The 19351-nt window shown below is 42.5% G+C and overlaps 1 protein-coding gene across 1 annotated transcript; it reads right to left on the bottom strand.

The window, feature by feature from the left end:
• Positions 1-33: 33 nt before the first annotated feature.
• LOC147062475 (dynein axonemal heavy chain 12-like) lies at positions 34-19088 on the bottom strand. The gene is made up of 73 exons (XM_085920720.1): positions 19042-19088; positions 18334-18460; positions 18211-18237; positions 17944-18133; positions 17753-17822; positions 17249-17528; positions 16928-17116; positions 16690-16843; positions 16514-16605; positions 16242-16420; positions 16028-16163; positions 15807-15932; positions 15585-15719; positions 15325-15518; positions 15140-15255; positions 15015-15034; positions 14748-14933; positions 14437-14637; positions 14166-14360; positions 13984-14105; positions 13737-13899; positions 13526-13672; positions 13322-13441; positions 13010-13166; positions 12740-12912; positions 12496-12648; positions 12172-12411; positions 11767-12012; positions 11558-11677; positions 11345-11454; positions 11031-11214; positions 10805-10945; positions 10615-10698; positions 10302-10490; positions 10074-10193; positions 9754-9942; positions 9512-9663; positions 9309-9447; positions 9070-9236; positions 8730-8985; positions 8347-8643; positions 8032-8210; positions 7691-7883; positions 7424-7585; positions 7068-7262; positions 6686-6819; positions 6452-6614; positions 6266-6346; positions 6008-6184; positions 5803-5934; positions 5600-5689; positions 5387-5527; positions 5070-5311; positions 4849-4996; positions 4618-4763; positions 4215-4429; positions 3931-4123; positions 3666-3858; positions 3413-3585; positions 3160-3300; positions 2910-3068; positions 2528-2823; positions 2196-2449; positions 1967-2107; positions 1735-1875; positions 1432-1650; positions 1165-1353; positions 973-1076; positions 695-899; positions 484-621; positions 296-387; positions 118-185; positions 34-59 (listed from the first exon to the last, which is right to left on the bottom strand). Exons 1-73 carry the CDS (start codon positions 19086-19088, stop codon positions 34-36), a joined length of 11463 nt encoding a protein of 3820 aa, XP_085776846.1.
• Positions 19089-19351: the final 263 nt, after the last annotated feature.

The following is a 19351-nucleotide window of genomic DNA, read 5'->3' on the forward strand; positions in this document are numbered from 1 at the left end:
CCAGTTATAATGGATATTTGCTGTCTATAGCCGTCAATGATAGTGAATGAGTTGAGATCCTGGAGGCATGAAACTGAAAATGGCTTTATGCCTTTGAACATCCAATTGCATACTCACTTGGTTTGATCCAGATAATGGGCACTGTGTCGAATAGGATTTTGGGGTACTGCTCCGCTAAAATTCCACTGATGATGGAAACAACAAAATTATACTTTTTAGACTGCTTCTAAAGTTTTTGTCCTGCTTTTCAAAGAATTATGATGATGGTAGAAGACCCTTGTGTGGTCCACTCTACCTTTCTTTGTCCCATCGAGCTCCATCAAGAAACAACCCATTAGTGTAGACACCATCTTCTGGAGGCATGTCTGACTGATCTTCTGCTAGAACCTGAAAGATGAAATCACATTATGCAGAGAATTCCTCAGAGATGTCTGTTATGAGCAATATAGATGTGACGTGTCGAAGAAAAAAAAAAGTGTTGACCTCAAAATCAAAGCCCAACAGGTCAATTGGAATATTGTATTTCCTGGCGTAGTTCTGCGTAGCTCCCGTGAGAAAAGCCTGGGTGAAGAAGAATCCCGAGAGCCAAAACACACTGGGCTTGCCATTGTCAAACCAAACCTGCGGGCACATAGGATTCATGTGAATACCTAAGTGAACGAAATATCCTCGTGTCCAGGCAATTGTCAATCACCTGCAAAAACTTTAGCCTTGCAAGAAAGTCATTAATGTAGCTGCCCAGGGGCTTGAGGCTTGGGTACGAACGTTTGGCCCATTGCTCTGGAACCTTGCCCACTGCCAGACTATTTGCAATTCCCTCCAGCTCTGCATCCATCACTACTAAACCCTTGAGGGCCTTCAACAGGTTCTGAAGACTAACACGGATGGTACTACAAAGCCTGAGAAGAAGAAAGAGGTCAGAGGAGCTTTGTTTACATGACATCAAATTGCGTACAAAGTATTTGTCCATACGTGTTGTAGCGCTCCATTTCTTGGACAAGCACAGTGTTCAAGCTCTCCTCGTAGAGCACCGGGTACTTCATAAGTGATACTTCGAGGTCAAAGTTATTTGGAAGCTGATGAGATTGAATACAATCTATTATAATTTTCCAAAGTTAACGGTTAACCATTATCACACCCACCAAATTGATATAGTCAGCATACCTTACTGAGGATGTCACTGGCTATGTCATACAGCATATTGTCACTCCCAGAGCTACCTGCCCCCTTCGAGCCTCCTCCCTGGGTGAGAAGCAGCGAATCAAACAGCAGCTTGGTTTGCTGCAGGTCCTTAGAAATATCCACATTTTCATGCATCCCAAACATTTCTGGGTGTTGGATGAGTGGAAGTTCCTGGTAGGCCATAGACCTATTGTTAGGCTTTTGGAAGTCTCACAAACCATCTCATGACTACGTGACGTTACGCTTTACCTTGATAAATCGTAAGTAGTCATCGTAGGAAGATTTGGGGGGTGCAACATAGTCACCGCTAGGTGAGAAAGGATATGATGGCTTATCCACAACATCCTTGTTGTAGAAGTCAGCCAACATGGTGTTCAGGAGGCGCCGATCCCAGTTGTCGGTGACGCGGCCTCCATAGTTGCACTCTCCGGTCAGGTAAGTAATGGCCTCAAAAGGCACTTCATCGTACTGATTGATAAACAACTACAGAGGAAGACAGAGGACGTGCCTTACGGGGCATGCGACGGGAGCAATTCTGTGAGTGGGAGTGACTACCTGGAGCTGTCTGATGCTTATGTGAAGGTCAGTCTCATTGAAGCCATACGGAATATTCCAGCCGAGTGGCCCAAACTTCCTTCTTTCCTGAACGAGTGCATGGAAGAAGCACAGGCCATACAGGAGCTTTTCCCAGGCCTAAAAGCCATTACAGTTAAAACGGTGTAAGAAATAAACGTATCGATACTAGAGTGTGGCTAAATAATTCAATCGGCAGCCTCGAGCTCACCAGTTCTTTATTCGTGCAATTATTGAAGAAAGTTTGGTCACAAACAGGATCTGACATGTACGACTGCAGTATGTTTAATCGTAGTCCTGTTGGCGGCTCGTTTGTCATTTTGACGCCGTTCTGCAGAAGGGTCACTGGAAACTGAATTAAGAGAGGAGGCAGCTTCAAAGCACAAACTAGATAAAACCAGACTGCTCCACAGATTGGCCAACATCACGTTTCACTTTACCTTGGGCGAAGGGTAGCTTGTCAGCCAAAGTCGGAAGTCTTCGTGGCACGTTGCGGGACTAAAGTCCTCGCAGATCTTCTCCAGGTTGGGCATCCAGGAAACAGCCAGATGACAGTTTTGCAAACACACCCACGTCCCATTCTGCATGGCTGTACAGATCATTTTTAAAGCAATGGGTCCTTGGCCCTGCCCCAGAGAAATGGACTGGAAATTGGCCCCGCCCATGTCCTTGTCGCCAGCAAACTTTAGTAAGCCTGTGGAGCGTTAATATGTCATTCATCTTTGAGTGTCAGCGCTGCATGAAGTTTCAGAAGTACAGTTGGGGAACCTACTAGCCATGGGATCGGCACCAGGGGAAAGCACAAACACCAGCGGGATGGTGGCGTTGGAGTCATTGTAGCTCTTGCTCAGGTCAAAGGGAGGCGGCTGAACAAAATTCTTTCCAATCTTACTTATCACAAATCTGTGCACAGCTGGCACAATCTTGTCAGGCCTGAGACAGCGGACGATGATCATCTTCTGCAGTTCATTGAGTTTTTCATCCCAGGGTGAGGGCAGAGGAACACCACTAGGATCTTTGCTTTCAAAAACAGGCTTGAAAAGTTCTGGGCTTGCAATAAATGTATCTCTGTGGAATGAACACAAAGTGCCAGCATTTTTAAAATGTTCAGTATTATTCAGAATAAATATTAAAAGGTTGGTAAATGTTCTCACTTGATTCCTTTTAAGCCAGGAAGCTCGTTGGCTCGACAAATTTCATCCCAGCTCTTCTCTTGTAGCCAGCTAGGATCAGGATTAGGAAGAGTGTTCTGCAGGCCCACACCTCCCGTCATCAAGAAGATCAGGTCGGGGTACTCAATCTCACCCTTTGCCCTGATGGGAATGCCAGTATTTGTTTTATTTACAGAAGGCAGAATGATCCCAATGGGTCAGTTGCTATCCCTAAATGGTTTGTGACACTCACAGAAGTAGGTTGCAGCAGAGGATGAAGGAGAAGAGAAGTTTATCTTTCTCAAAGAGAGACCGACAGACATTGCAGAACAAGTTGTAGGTGAAGTGATCGACCAGGTACATGACCCTCTTTTCCAAGATCTTGGACTTTTTGCTGAATTAAAAACAGGAGAGGCTTTTCAAAACCTAGAAATAGCATCTCAAAATTTGCTGTCAATATCATCACATGATACCATGAAACGAAGAACGCCGTGTGCTTTCCTCACCTGTCTTGGATAGAGTTGATATAGAGGTTGGCAAACCAAGTGAGAGAGTACTGATACATTGGGTCTATGTTGGTCAGGTCAGCAATGGTGAAGAACAGGACAGACGAGTGCTTGGCAATAGATCTGTAACACTCTCGTGACTCGGCTATCATGATCTCGGTCTCCTCTGCAATCTGGAGAATTCATGGAGACTTTGGAGTCAAAGGAATCCGTCACATCAACACAGACCGCTTATGTTGAGCACGGTACTTGCCTTCTGTTTCTTCGTAATCTCATTGGACATGATCTTTGCAGAGTCGAGCACCTGAATGGCACTCTCATCCTCCAAAATATTTCCTTCTGAAGACGATAGCGTCTCAAGGATCCTGTCTTCGGTTTCCTTTAGTTGCCTGTTATTTGCAGCAGACTGTAAGATGAGTGCATTTCTCTCCTCTTCAAGCTCTGGCCTGAAAAGCAAATGAAGATGGCAGCCTTTAACAACGAGACCAAATGATTTGGTTCAGTAACATTTGCAGTACCTTTCCTTGGCAACCACAATCCCGAGCAGTTGGTCCTCTAAGCCCTCTGGGGTGATCATGAAATTGAGCAAAGACACCTTGGTGGCAAGTTCTGGTAGATAATGAGGGTTCCTCAGCTTTGTGGTGATGTAGAAGCGGAATTCAGGGGAGTACTCAACCACGCTCTCCCCCAGTTTGATACATTCCACACCACCTGGGGGGAACAAAAATGACAGCAATGATGGTTTTTACATTATCATCAATGTCAGGTGGCCCTTTTGCATCCAGGCCCCATTTTCTTTTACTTTGTTTGAAGGTTTGTTTGAGGAGAAGAGGTTCCAGGGAAGGATCCAACTCTTCTCCTACATTTTCAAGCAGTAAAGGGCTTCCAAACTGAATACAGTTTTCCAATGTTCTCATGTAGTCATCATCCGTTAATTTGATAATCTGCAACTTGTTGTCTTTCTCCGAATTCTTCACCCACTTGTTGGCCTGACCCTGAGGGTCAATCATCAGAGGCCTGAAAGCGCAGGGACACATGAGGACAGTCCTGAGACTGAATGTTAACATATTTCACAACACCATGATGGCAGAGGAAGAATATTTGGAATTGCTGCTCCTCTTCCTTCTGAGTGGCTTTGTAATTGACTCAAGCATATCAATGCTGTGCAACCATTGCATGACCATAGTTTGCATGACGCTTCTCACCATCGACGTGAGTTACTCGTTATGACACCATTATCAATCGAGAAAGAGTCCGTGGGAAGACCGGCGATATTCCACGCCCTAATCTGAATGGGATCTCCCAGGGTCTTACTCAGAGAGAAGTCATCTGATGATGGAATGTTCTTAGACTAGAGTAAATACATAATGACAACATACATGCATGTTAGAAATGAAAGTAAAGTACTTTGTCATTAAAAAATTTAGAAGTTTTACTTGACATAATTTGATCCATTGACTGATGCAGTCCTGTCTGAAGCTGGCGGTGAAAGCGCCCAGGTAGGCCATGACACCAGCAGAAATAAGAACATCCCCGGTTAGGTTGTCATATATGCTCTGCAAATCTTCAGCAGCCTTGGACCATCTGAGGAAAAACACGTTTACTTAGCGACACATTTTCATCTTTGAATTTCTTCTCATAAAAACAAGCGTTATACCTTGTTTTCTCCCCACCTAGGCCACCGATGAGTTTCTCAGCTCTCTCCAGCTTCTGTTGACACAAATCCCTCTGGGCTTCTAGCTTGGCCTTCTCCTCAGTCTTCTCTGCAGATATTCTCTGCAGGTCAGCTAAACGGTCCATAACCTCCTTGAGTTGGGCTCTCTTCTCTGATAGTGTGGCCATGGCAGCAGCCAGAGTGGCCTGAGCCTCTGCTTGCTTGGACTTTTTGGGAGCCACAATCTAAAAGCAGAGAGGCGAGTATCCCTAGATGCAAAAGTGCATTTATTTTTAAGAGCAAAAGAAGCTAAATCCCACCTTCACCACCCTGTCATAGGACTCCATTGCTTTGATCCACTTGCAAAGGCCCTCTGCTGCTGAAGACGCTTTTGCCACCTTAGCAGGGCTGAAGTCAGGATTTGTCATGTGGGTAATACGGATCTTTTGCATTGATTCCTCCTGTAAAAAAGAGATGGGAGCGATGAAGTAAAGTTATTGTCACGCATTACAAAAATGTTTTGGGAAACTTACAGGAATATTGTCCTTGTCATATTCTTTAAGATCCCTTAAAAAGTTCATGTCACCTAGCAGCTTCTTGCTTGGACCCCAGTAGTCCAAAACCTAGGCCATTAAGAACATTTCATGGTAAAAAAAAAAAATCATGGTTTCATTGATGATACGTTTATGCAAAGATGATTTTTTCGATTAGAGATTTATTTTTTATTAGAACAAACCTTTTTTCCAGACCCAGCAGGATCTGCCACTTTATCCGGAGGTATTCCCTTCATTACACACACAGCTGACATCACCATCTTTACTCCAGCAGGAGGGTTTTTCATTGACTTCACAACCGTTATGTCAGCAGGCTGCAATTTAGAGGAAGGTCAAAGAGAAGGTCATGACATGCAAGGCAAAGTTGTCTTTTCAGATGGCTCTCACTTTTAAGGTATTCAAAGCTGCGATTGCTTCCTCTAGGGCAGGGATGGCTTCAGCCAATTCACTATCACACTCATCTTTCAGAGCTTGAGCCTCAGCAGCTTGAACAGCCGTGGCCTCCTCTTCCACACGTACAAGTTTACTCGTAGCTTCAACCTCAACAGACTCCACTGCGATCACCTACATATCATCATAGCAGACTTTGCATACCCATGTAAATTTTCACAAAATGCAATTGATGCTAGTTAGCAATCTCTTTACCTTCATCATTCTATCGTTTTCCATCTGTGCCTCTTCAAGTTTGGGCTGTAAGTCTTCCAGCTCCTGTTTCATCTCACCAACCTGAAGGGGTACAATAATGGAGAAAGGAAAAAGACTCTAATATGTTACATATTTGTGATTAAAAAAAAAAAAAAGTATAGACTCCAGTTGTTGCATATCGTGTACCTGAGATTCAGCAAAGGCTAATTTTTCGAGACCATTCGTGTATCTTTTTTTTGCCTTCATGACAGCATCTCTTTTCATGGTGAGGAGCTGACTGAAAGCTGCCATGAGCTCCAGGTAGGATGTAGGTGTCACATAATTATAGCGACCTAGCTCAGCAAGGAATCTGCAAAAGAAAGATTGCAGCCAGATGCCGATATACTGTTTGAACTCTTACATTCAATACTCATGTCATACCTCTCTGAAAGCTGACTGGCAGAGGTATGAATTTTCTTGCAGATCACTATGACTTCCTTCCTTTCATCTTCTTTCATTTCCAAAGGATTCAGGAAAGAATTGGCTACCCGCTCAAGAGCCTCCTCCGGCCAAGGCTGTCAGGACATACAGATAAAAATGTGGCTTGAGTGTCACCCTACTGGTTCGTAAAAGTGGAAAAACTGAGATCATTGTATGGATGGGCCAGTCAAGCACATATTATACATATACCACACAATACAGAAAGGCAACAGATTGAAAAGTCCAACTGGATATTTTCACTACAAGCTAGTAAATATCCCGGACACTAAATGAAGACATAGATTACAGAGTGGTTTTGGATTTCATTCTGCATATTCGGTACCTGAAACCAGTTAATGGTGCAGCAGTTAATAAGGGATGGAAACTGGCGCAGGCGATTGCGAAAGGCTTCTCCAATGGGACTGAAGGCCACAACGATGTGCAGGTTTGCCTTGCAGCGTGCCACAAAGTAGTTGAACAGAGTTAAAGAGCTCAACTCCACACTCTTATTCTTCGCTTGGGCAATGGGACGTACAGTCTGGAAATTAGAAGAAAATGGAATTACGTCAATATATATAAATGTGGGTGTACCGATCGTGAACGGCATACTTGTGCTGGTCTATCATGCTAATAAATATGGTGATGTGAACAAAAGCACATTCCAACAATTACATAATTCTGAGTCGTAGAAGGTCATACCTCAATGATATCATGTTTCTCATCCGTAGCAAAAAGATTGGGCACCTCTCCGGAGTTCAAGACATTGTTTACATCTTCGAGAAAAGCTTCATCTGTGAGCTGAGCATCACTAATCATAAAAACAATTCTTTGACCTTTTACCCCTACATCTATGAGGAGCTTCTGTAAAAGCAAGTAAAAATGTGGGACATCACACTCAAAGAGCAAACCAAAAAAGCAAAAAAAAAAAAAAATGTTCTGTATGCAAAATACAAGCACAACACTGACCTTGAGGTCATCTCTCCACTCAACCACGCCATAGCTTTTTGAGATCTCAGGTTGGAAAAGATTCATCTTGGCAATGAAAGTAGCCAAACGAGTGATGGACTGGCGCCCACTGCCTCCCACTCCTACGAGAAGAGCATGTCCTCCTGGTTGCTTCAGCACACGGCTTATACGGGACAGGTGCTCCAAGAGATAGCTACATTATAAAAAAATTCTTACTACACCAGCAGCATTTACAGTAGTTGTGAATTTATAACACAAAAACAAGCACACTTAAAAAAATATATTGTATGTAGGTAAAGTATCATTTGTTTTCATTTAGTCAGGTTATGATAATAATTTACCGAAAGATGACGAGATTCATGCAGCTCTTATTCATCTGGTTGTATTCAGCAAGACATGACTCCACTACTACAGCAAAGCTTTCTACAGAGGGCACCTCGGCATACAAGCGTTCATCAGGCTCGATGTCAGGGTTCATGTAGTCGCCAAACAGTAGCGTCTGCATGTCTTGTTCGACCAGCTGACAAATAAGAACATACCAAATTACAGTTGCACAACTGCTATGCAACAAGACAAGCTTAAGCAACCCATATATCTAACTTCTGACATCATAATAATGCACAACCAGAGCAATAAAAAAACACAAGCCAACGTACGAGCCTGCCTTGTTTGAGATGATCAAACACCAGGTTGAAGCCTTCATTGAAGTGATCTTTGAGGATTTTGGTCATCAGCTGATAGAACCAAGCTCGATCCTTGTCATCCACCAGACGGTCATAAAAGACGCGAAATACTTCGTGGACAAACAGTCGGATCATAGTGCGCTTGTTCTCCAGAGACTTGCTCTTCACAAGCAGGCACCCTTGTATAACACGTGAGAAGTCGCGCAGATTAAAAGTGTAATGAGATTTAGCTGGTGTCGGAAGCAAGTTCTCCATGGCTTGCTTGTAGACCTTTGGAAAGACATTTGGGAAACTCAAGTATGGGAAAGATAAGACTTTGCTGATAGGAATGTGTTGGTCTGATTCGGAGGACTCACTTCCATGGTTGCTGTCACCGTTTGGCTGCCAACAGTGAAATATTCCGGTGGAAATTCATTGTTCTTTAGATAGAATGCAACCATAGTGGAGAAGATGCGAACCATGGTCTCGTCGCTGAAATAATTGATGCTAAAAATGTTGAAGTGGCGCAGGAAACGAGATGTCACAGCATTCCTGCCGCCACCAGGAGGACCCATGGCTGTAAGGATCTGAATGTCGACTAATTTGATGCCAGAAGTATCCTTCAGGTCATACCTGTCAAAAAATAATGGAATGTTCGGACAGTGTTTTATATCCTCTGACATTCAAAGTCCTTTGTTTAGTGGCAACGGCTCTCACCACTTTTTGTGATCCAAAAACTGTCGAAAAAGCTCCACAGGTGGCTGGGCTCCAAACTGTTCCAGCGCTGGCATATTCACATCATCTACGAATATGAGGTATTTCTTTCCCATAGGAGGGCCAAACACACCTTTGCGTCTCTTATCTAGTTTGGCCATGATGATGTTCTGGGAAAAGATCAAGAGTAAACAATCCAAGTTGTAAAAACATTCATTTTCATCGCAGTGGTTCCGATTTACCTGTGTTTGGTTGGCAGTGGTGCGGGCTGAAAAATTGATCGCGAGGGGTAAAAAGAGGTCTTTGTCCAGACCGTTCATCAACTTCTCCATGACATACACTGACTTTCCAGTGCCAGTAGGGCCAGCCAAGAGCAGAGGCCTGAGCAGAGAAAGTCGTTCACACTAAGTCATACCATTCAAATGTCCGTGACCAGATAACATACATTCCATAGGTGATGCAAATGTCCATTAGGAAGGTGTAACGAACTGAGTCGATGGTTGGAACAATGATGTCCTGCACTTTGGTGGTTTTGTCTCCGAGGGTGACATTTTTGATGGTATCATTCCAGTGAACCCATTTGCCTCTTCCTTTAAACTGAACATGATATTACTTTATAAATTTGACTGCAGAATAGCGATACGAAAGTAAAAGACAAAGGGTTCTGCTTAATGTTATTCAGCATACCTCGTAGAAATAGTCATACACAAGGCCTTTCTCATCCACTGGGCACTCCCATTTGCCAACAATATCAGGAACTGGATAATCTGCCAACTTCCCAGCCACGATATCCCGAATGAACTCACTAAACATATCTCTGCTTTTTGAATCACAACTGCCACCCACAGACCACACCAGGGAGAAGGAAAAGGCTGCCTGCAATGCCATAAGAGAATACTATTTAACAAAAGTAAAATAAAATGCATGTAGAGAAAATTTGCCCTTCGGGGCAATTTTGCACAAGTACGTATAATAATAATATTGTGACAGATGATTAATATTTATACCATGATCCAGGTGCGTATAGTTTTATCATTTTTCTCTGTCTTTAGTGGTTCAGTTAGCAGCATCTCAAACAATCTACATAAGGACATGGAATTGTTCCAGTTGGTTGTGGGCACAACTTCCTGTCAACAAGAAAGTAATGACAACATTTGTGTTTCTTCTGAATTGGTGAAAATTCCTTTGACCTTTGTTTTTGCATCTCGGTGACTCCAGGTTGTTGTAATACTTACTCTGCAGTGTTTACGCACCATCCTGAAGGACGGTGGCAGAAGCCAGTGAAAGAGTTCTAGCAGCAGATTGTTATTTTCAGGACACTTCAGAACATCAGGAAGTGTGTTCATCCAGGAAACCACTAAAGGCTCCCAGCCCAATTGGGAAGGTTCCATGTAGATCATACCGCATCGACTGACTGTGGCAGGCTGCCATGGAAAAGATATGTTTTTTTTCCAAAGCTTGCCATCGTTACATCAGACATTGTTTGATAATTCCTAAATAGATAGTTTAGCTTAGTTGTAGCAACGTTGTAAAAAACTCCAAACTTACAGAGGCCTGTGAGAGATCCTTTGCTTCAAAAATTAGACTCATCTGATTCGACATCTGAATAATTTCTCCACTCATTAGACACAGCTGTTGTGTGAATAAAAGCAAATATAGTAAAGACAACGTATAGTAAATAATAAATAGACATATATATATATATATATATATATATATATATATATATATGTATTACCTTTTTGTTGTCATCCAGCACAGTGTTCATACTTTCGATCCACAATGTATCTATGGGACCGTCAAACACTACCCATTTACGCTCTGGTGTTTCAGCTGATGCATACTCACGAAATGTGTTGGCCACAACCCCATCTGTCCACTTACAAAAAAAGACAAGCAGACAATAAAAGTATTGTAAAACAATTCGTGGGTGGAACACACAATGATCCGAGGAGCTGGCCCACCTCATGAGAAACAGGATCAAACTGTCCAAAGAGCTGTCCCATAGTAATCGCTTTTGGATTCAACGTCCTGAAGATGACCTTTTCTTCCTCTCTGTACCCTTTTTCATTCATTCGAATCAATGTGTCAGCTAGAACATGAAGCACTTTGGTCTTTCCGGAAAATGACTCGCCCACTAGCATGAACCTGAAGCATAAAAGTTGTAACTTGCAATGCCTTGTAGATCCAAGTTGTGGGAAATACTGTACTTTATAGCCCAGAACATGAAATATAACACATCCAAATGAGGTGACCTGGAATTTTCAAAACACCATACCCATGCCGGACTATCATCATCTCATATGTCTGGATCATCTTCCCTATGAAGATTTGTGTTGACTGTACATTGTGTTTTTTGCAGCACTCTGTAGCAGCTTCTAAAAACAACTGCAGAAGATGGTCACATGTATTACAGTAATGCAATTTTGTCTCCCAGACACGTGTGAGCCTGCATGGGACAAGACAAAAATAAGTCATTGAAACGTCTTACCTCATAGTCTGCCTCCGGAAGGGTGATGCCAGGGAACAAATCGCTGGTGATGCCATTGAACAGTGGAATATCATGGGAAAGAAACTTGGGCTCGTTAACGTCTTTAATAGACCTCAGAAGCTAAAAATGAACCAAAAACAGTGATCAATAAACAGAACAAAAGGAATTTGGGAACATTTCAATGGTTGTATAAAGCTCATCACAAGTACCAGTATGTCCTCATTCTCATCAGGATACTTGAGCTTGAGGTTTCCTGCAGCCACAAGTACAGCTTTGACAGCTCTCATGCCATAATCGTAGTGGAACTGAGAGGAGAGCTGCTCTGAACAGAGCCTGTAAGTCATCGCAATCTTGATTGACAGAGGCTTGGCATTGAGGAATCCATATGAATAGAGGGAGATCTCTGCTATCAGAGCATAGTTGGGGACCATCATGGTCACTGTTCGAAACAACACCTGAGGAAAATAAAAGGCCGCCGTCGGGTTGAGCTAAATAAAATACTTGAGTGATGATCAAATAATGACGATTAATTTTGGATGCTACCAACTCCAAATGCACATTTTCAGATAAAAGGTTTGTGATAAAAGACCCCATAACTGATTAAGTTCTAAGACCTTGAGGTTGTCCGGGAGTTCGGAGCGCCCGGCGTAACCGGGATTCATTGTGATGGACACAAAACAGTTGGGGTTGAGTTTAAGCATGGTTCCTTCAAAGTCAAAGCGCTCCAACTTCATCTCAATAGCACGCTGGATGCAGAGGACTTGCTGGGCCACTACAGACAAGACCTCAAGCTCGATACGGTTGAATTCGTCAAAGCAAGCCCACGCTCCAGAAGAAGCCAATCCTTTGAAAAACTGAAAAAAAATGCAGCAGAACACAAAGAGCTTTGTTAGAACCAGAAATCACAATCAGAGCAGACCTTTATCGTCTAGTGTTACTTTGCCCATTGCAAGATAATCCAGTCCATCGGAACAGTTGAAGACCACACATTGCACAGCTAACGCTTTGGCTAGATCCTTGGTGGTTTCTGTCTTTCCAGTTCCAGCTGGACCCTCAGGTGCCCCACCCAAATTTAGGTAAAAAGCGCTAATCTGTGAATGCATGGAGTGAATTTTCAATAGTAGTAAAAACAACTGTTGAAATACAAAACCAAGAAATGCCTGTCAATCCCGTTATTTATACCAGAGTTCTGTAGCATCTGTCAGTAAGTGGGGTGATGACCAGTCGAGGAGAGTTGCCCAAATATTCATAGGCATACTTAACATCACAGTTCAAGATGTGAACTCGAACATCCTCGTTGCTCCAGTAGTAACGAAGCTGCGCTAGCCATCGGAAATCACTTTCATTCTCTACACCTACAAATGATATACGTGCAGTAAACAAATGTGTATTTTATTTTAACACAGTAACTGGAAAACACCGGTATATAGAGGCCTTCATGCCATGACGTACCATGCTCAATGAGCTCCAAAACCACATCCCTGGCATGGACATCAATTGTTACAAGTGCTCCCAAAGTAATCCGTGTTTGTTTGGGTAGTTGCCCCCTCACCAAACCCACAATGTCATTCAGCTGTAACTGAAGTCGCTGGAAGTAGTTTTTCATACCCTGCGATGTAGAGACAGTCAAAAACATCATTATCAGCTTGAAGCTGTCACTAGATAAAGTCAGTTCCTGAGAAGTCAGACCAATTGAACACAATTTGTGAAGGTGAATACAATTTGATATTAACTTTTCAGTAAATAGCTTTTCTGGAAACTTACTTCAGGCCCTGCTCTAATGGCTTCATGTACCTCCAGGGTCCAAAACATTTGTGAGGTACAGATGACCACCTGTCCGGGCCACGCCTTCACCCATTGATTCCTCGGGGCTTCAGCATAGGCCTGCCAAGACAACAATTCCACGATAACTGACTTGTATTTTGCATACACCCAACTTGTTGGGATTTTTATAGGAAAAAATCTCACCTTTCTTGAGCGGTCCACTACATCTCTGACACTGCGAATCATCAAGTCTTCCACCTGTATCAACCACTTCTCCACTGCTCCTTGGGCCTCAGCTGTCGATATGAGTTGAATAAGAGCAACACGCTCCCCTTCACTGCTGTACATGGCCTATGTTAAAAAGAAAAACAGTATCGATTAAGATGTGTCAATCAACTGTACGGTTGCCCCAAACTGAAAGAAATACTGTGTAATTGTCTACCTGGATATCGAGATTTGGGAGGAAGTCTAGCTTGGCAATACCCTCAAAGCACTTTCTCAGATGGGGCTGGACACGCAGTGGATCTTTGGTCTCAGAAAGAATTTCCAACATTTCATCATTGGACAAAAAAAAGAATCTGGATGAGAAACGGCAATGGAACAATAATTAACATTTGGCAGTGATGTAGAATTATGAGGAAAAACAATATTTCATTGGTCACCTTGGGAAAAAGAGACGCTTTTTCTCCAGATAGTCATTCAGTCCCTTCATGATGGTGTCCAAATGGGCGTTGGACTCTATTAGTTTCTCTAGTAGGCCAGGCATTGAGGTTGCCTCCAGAATCTGGTAGAAGACAATTTAATCATCACACAGGATACAGTGATAACACGTGTCTACAGCTACCTTTGAATCCTTCACACAGTGCCCCATGACCTCCTTCCAGTTTTTGTCAACGATTTGGAAGAGTCGCCCTTCTTCCGGAATCTGCTGCATGATGTCGGCAGAACAGAATATGGGCTCAAGGTAGAGCCATTGTGCCTGCACCTTGAGCCACTCATCAATGGTTTCCTGGATACGAAGGAGACGCTCCTCCCAAATCTAAATCACAGGCCAGTTTGGTGAAAGCCATTCACCATATTCCTTATTGTACTTGACATTATACGGGTTATGTAACCTTGATCTCGTTCTCAAGGGGCTTGATGAAAGGTGAACTCTTCATTGTCTGAGTTTTCACAATTTGGTCATCCAAAATTGCCTGGACTTCATTCAAAGCAGTCAGGATGGACACACCAGTGTCTCTGTAAGGCTGATGTTGGAGAGAAACACTATCCCAAACAGTCACCATGTTTTTCATGGCTTTCTCCATGGAAAACTCCTACATAGATCAATTAAGAAAGATATGTCATGACACCTATTAGGTGTTTTTTAAAAACAAATTGAAAAAAAAAACAATCAACAAACAACCCAAAACGGAGAAATCCTCACTTTACTAGCAGAAGCACTGATTGATTCAAACTTTTCCAGGTAAGGATTCAAGTTTTGTTTGAGAAATTTGCGCAGCGTTGTACCAGCATCAGGAATGAGGTCATACCCAACGATCTCTGACATCTGCTTCCAGTGGCGATCTCTGATGCCCGGATTACACAGAACTGTCACTAAAGGGATGTGCTCCTACAATAAAACAATAATTTGGAGTTAGAAAGCACGAGCATGACCTTCATGAGCGCACTTAACATAAGATATACTGGATACCTTGAACTCTTTGACCTGCTCTAATACGGTAGAGCACAAAACTGAAGGACTTTCATACATGTTTGTAACTTCTTCGCCATGCTGTTTTCTGGACAGTCTCGTTGTTTTTTTCGTATCCTGTTTACTTTTGCTCTTTTTCAGCTGGAAGTGCTTCAACATCTTGACAGTGTCCCTGAAGAATTCATCCACTTTTACCTCTATACCCTCACCATTTAGATCCGTAAAAGAGCCATCCATCCAGCTATTGATAGAGAAAAGATTAAATGCAATACCTTAAATCACAAAATGTAACCTATGACTGAAGACAGACCTGCTCTTTGCGCGTTGCCACTTTAGTAGCAGTCCAAACAACTTCTGGTACTCTTCAACACTTTCTCTAATGACATCCACTTCCGGGTAATATGTTTGGTCCCATTGATGAAACACCTCGTCTTTGTGGATGTCACTGATTGTTTCCTCAGCCTCCTGAAGAAGGTTCTGAACTGTCCTGACTTCAGTTAAGTACTGTAAAAATCAAAGATTGTTTGAAAAAAAAAGGCAAATCCTGGAAGCACCAATACTTCACAGTACCTGCTGCATCATATCAAGCTCAGAACAGTGATGGAACTCGTCAACCCTTCGTTGCAGTTTGGCCAGATGAATCGTGACCTTTTCCCTTTTGGCAAGCATCTCCTTCTCCCCTTTCCTCTTGGCTTCCTGCAAAACCTAAAATGGCAAAAACAGTATTTTTTCTATGATCATACTTGAGTAGCTAAACACCATGATACAAACGTACGTTGAATGAGACATTACCTCATCATTGAGTTCAAACACTTTTTGGATTTTCAGTGGCCACATAAAGACAGTTGAATTGAGTTGGAGGTCTTCAGGTTCAAATATGTGGACATCCAGGAGAAAGCTCAATCTGTGGTGAGCTTTCTGCCAGATGATAAAAGCAACAACATTTGAAGATGTAAATCAATCACTCAAGAAGCTTGAGGGATTGTGAAATCAGCTACATAACTAAATTGCACCTTTATCTTTTCATGAAGAAGTTCAATACTCTGTGTCTTAGTTGTTTCAATGTATTCAATACTTTTGGCCATATCATCTGTAGTCTCTGGCACATTCAAAGCATTTCCTTGGATGGCTTCAAAATCAGAGATGATCCTTTCAGCAGAAATAAAACAATTTCATGCAGTAAAGGAACACAGTATAGCGACGCATTTCAACAAGAATGAGACTCACTGTAAATTTTGCCGAGTGTGTTTAGCTTTCATGTTGTTGATGAGTATCTCAGCACATGTTTTTGCTTTTTGGGACAGTCCCTGGTTGAGATCCTTACAATACAATTGGACCATTGGAAAGTGCACTTTTGTAGGAAGGTTGCCAAGAGTCCTTGACAAGTCACGAAACTCTTCCACTTGCTGGCAAGCACAAGGTAGATCACGGACTGACATTCATCAGGAAAGGAGTGGAAGGAGTGGCTTGATATACTTTTTCAATTTGTGAATCCTCACCTCAATATATTCAGCAAACGAGTGAGTTTCTTCCACAAAGGTCTCAACTCGTGTCTGAGCGGTTCCATTGACTAACCAGTCATAGCTGTCCACTACAAGATAAATGCACGTTAGAAACGGGAGATATAAAATAACTGGGTGGATGATGAAATGGTTAAGGATTATGTTGCCATCACCATAATTCTGAAAGTATTGGTCAGGTCCTTCTAGATGCTTGTGTACAGTTGTGCTGACAGTATATTTAGCCCAAGCGAGTGTGTGATCAGGGGCTTTGGCATCCACAAACAAAGACGTGGATTCTGACAGCCACGACTGAACCGTCTGCACTTTCTGTGGAGCGATGTAAATACATTTTAATAAAAAGATTAGGACGGGTGGATTTGGCACAAAAAGAGCTATTCCGCATGAGCTCACCTGCAGTGTGTTTGTAATGGCATTAAGAATTTCAAAAATATCGTCTTCAAGTTCCTGCAAGGTGGGGTATATTCCCATTTTCTCCTCATTAAATGTCAGGGACATATGAAAGATGGGTAAGAAGTGGTAGTTGTCTGGATGAAATGGGTACACGAAGCCCTCCACGCTCCTTTGAATGAGTGATTTCAGCTGGGAAATGGGAAAGGACAAAAAGAAATTTGAGAAAACGTGCAAACCCTGTCAATCAACCAATCTGTGGGAAACAGAAGTCAAAGACAAAGACAAGCAAATGTTGGATTATGTATGACGGCAGGACTCCACCTGATTGGAGATGAGGGTGCACGCGCAATCAAAGAAGGCCTCCATCACATCTTCTTTAATTGAGCCCAGTGTTTTTGGACTTGTTAATAAATTGATGACTTTTGGGAACCAGTTATTCATGATTTGTTCCTCTGCTGTCTCACATTGTACACCCAGCTCTTTATGCAACTCCTTGCTATCCACAGGTCCCAAAGCCCTGAAGAACAAAGACGCGCAGCTTTGCTCAACAGCACGGCCACTTGCATCTTTGACGTCATTTGCAATCAGGCCATTTGCATACCTATACCCGGTGAGATTCACCAAGGTCATTGAAGTAAAGGTCGCATAGCCAATTTCCAAAATAACTTGCATTACGGGATGTACAATGTGCAAATTCACTTTCATCAAGTTCCGGTTGGTGACAAAGCTCTTGCGCCGTGATTGGGAATATTCAAGAATGCTACAAAACAAAATCTTTTAGGAAACAAACTCCTTAGAAATAATATGTGGCCATAAAACACTCACTCAAGTGGGAGAGATGTCTGCTTTTCCGGAGGAGGTTTTTCACATTCTGGATCCTTCAGGAACGTGTCCACTTAAACAAAGACATGCCTTGTTAAAAGAAAGTGCGGGTTCACACACACAAGTGCACACACACAAGTGCACACACACAAGTGCACACACACACACACGCACACACAGCTAATTATCAATACCTGTGTGTTTGATAATAACATCGTAGAAGTTGTCGCTGACTTCCGTGAGGAGCTGGTGCAAGAGTTTGTTTTTTTGAGGGCTGTCTTTTAGTTGAGGAGGTAGTCGACCATCCATGGAGTCCAACCACTCTTGTGGGATTGGAATGACTGGGCGGCTTTCAACACACTGCTTCAAGAATATGTAATTCATCTGCATACAAGGAAATAGGTGGCTCAGCTTTTTCAAATGAACACGCAATTGGAAATTCCTTTCAAAAGTAAACTCACTCTGCGCTTACGAGCTTCACTATGCATCTGTAATGCAAAAGTTGAATTACAACATGTTACGTTTCATTTTCCTTTCTTTTTATGTATGATTTGTGACAATTACTTTCGGGAGCTACAGCTTACACTTGGGGGAATCTGTGGCTCTGGTGATGGGCTGCGCACAAGTTTCCCCTTCTCTTTGTTCTGTTTGTAAGCCTCCACTGCTTGGGACACGGCCATGGCGGTGTCACTTTGCAGGAAGCCAATTGGCCTGCAAAATAATGAACAGTTTGAGTGCCGCTCAAAAACGTTTTGTATTTTATACATTTCTGTAGCCATCATAAATGTTTTATTTTTATTTTTTTACCATATATCCTTTTTACTATCGGCCTTTTCATAAGTTGGGGCAAACAATTGGGGAAATTCGGACAACTTGACAGTCTTGCGTGACTTAAACTACTGGAAAACAATACTATGTGAGCGCACGCATTCACGCACGCACGGACGCACACGCGGACGCACGGACGCACGCACACGCACACACACACGCGCGCGCGCACACACATTATAAAGCTCTGAATGAGTACTGTTGCCAATAATAACTAAAACATACTACATACATACATACTGGAACATACATTGGTAAATGAAGTCGTTGTTGTTGCACTTTCCTCCATCGTTGTTCCAAAAGTTGATTGTGAGTTGTTTGTCTCTGCTTCGCCCACATTTCTAGCACCAAAGTATTATTATAATTATTATTTAAAGACAGATGCACCGTCCTTCACAGTATATATTTTTTTCCCATTTGAAAACCTCTTGTCAAATGAATATTTTTTCTGGAAAGCTACTTACCATTGGATATAACGTGCCTTTTCTTTCACAGAGTGTTTGTAGCGCATGGCTATTTGACTATTTTTCTAGAATCCTACTGACTGAATTTCCATTGACTGTGCAGCATGTTCAGCGCGTCGTTGCCATAGACACACAGCACCACCGAGTCGCAACTCAAGAAAAAGGCGGTGCTTGTCTTTTTCCTTTTCCCTCCCAGTGTATTTTTGCTCCAGATATGATTACCAAACCATTTATTGAAAGGGATTTGTGGGAAAACATCCAAAAATATAAATTACCTGAACAAAACAAAAAAATACCAAATTATTATTCT

The sequence above is a fragment of the Syngnathus leptorhynchus genome, chromosome 1, assembly GCF_054491065.1.
Source record: "Syngnathus leptorhynchus isolate UIUO chromosome 1, UIUO_Slep, whole genome shotgun sequence".
Lineage (NCBI taxonomy): Eukaryota > Metazoa > Chordata > Actinopteri > Syngnathiformes > Syngnathidae > Syngnathus > Syngnathus leptorhynchus.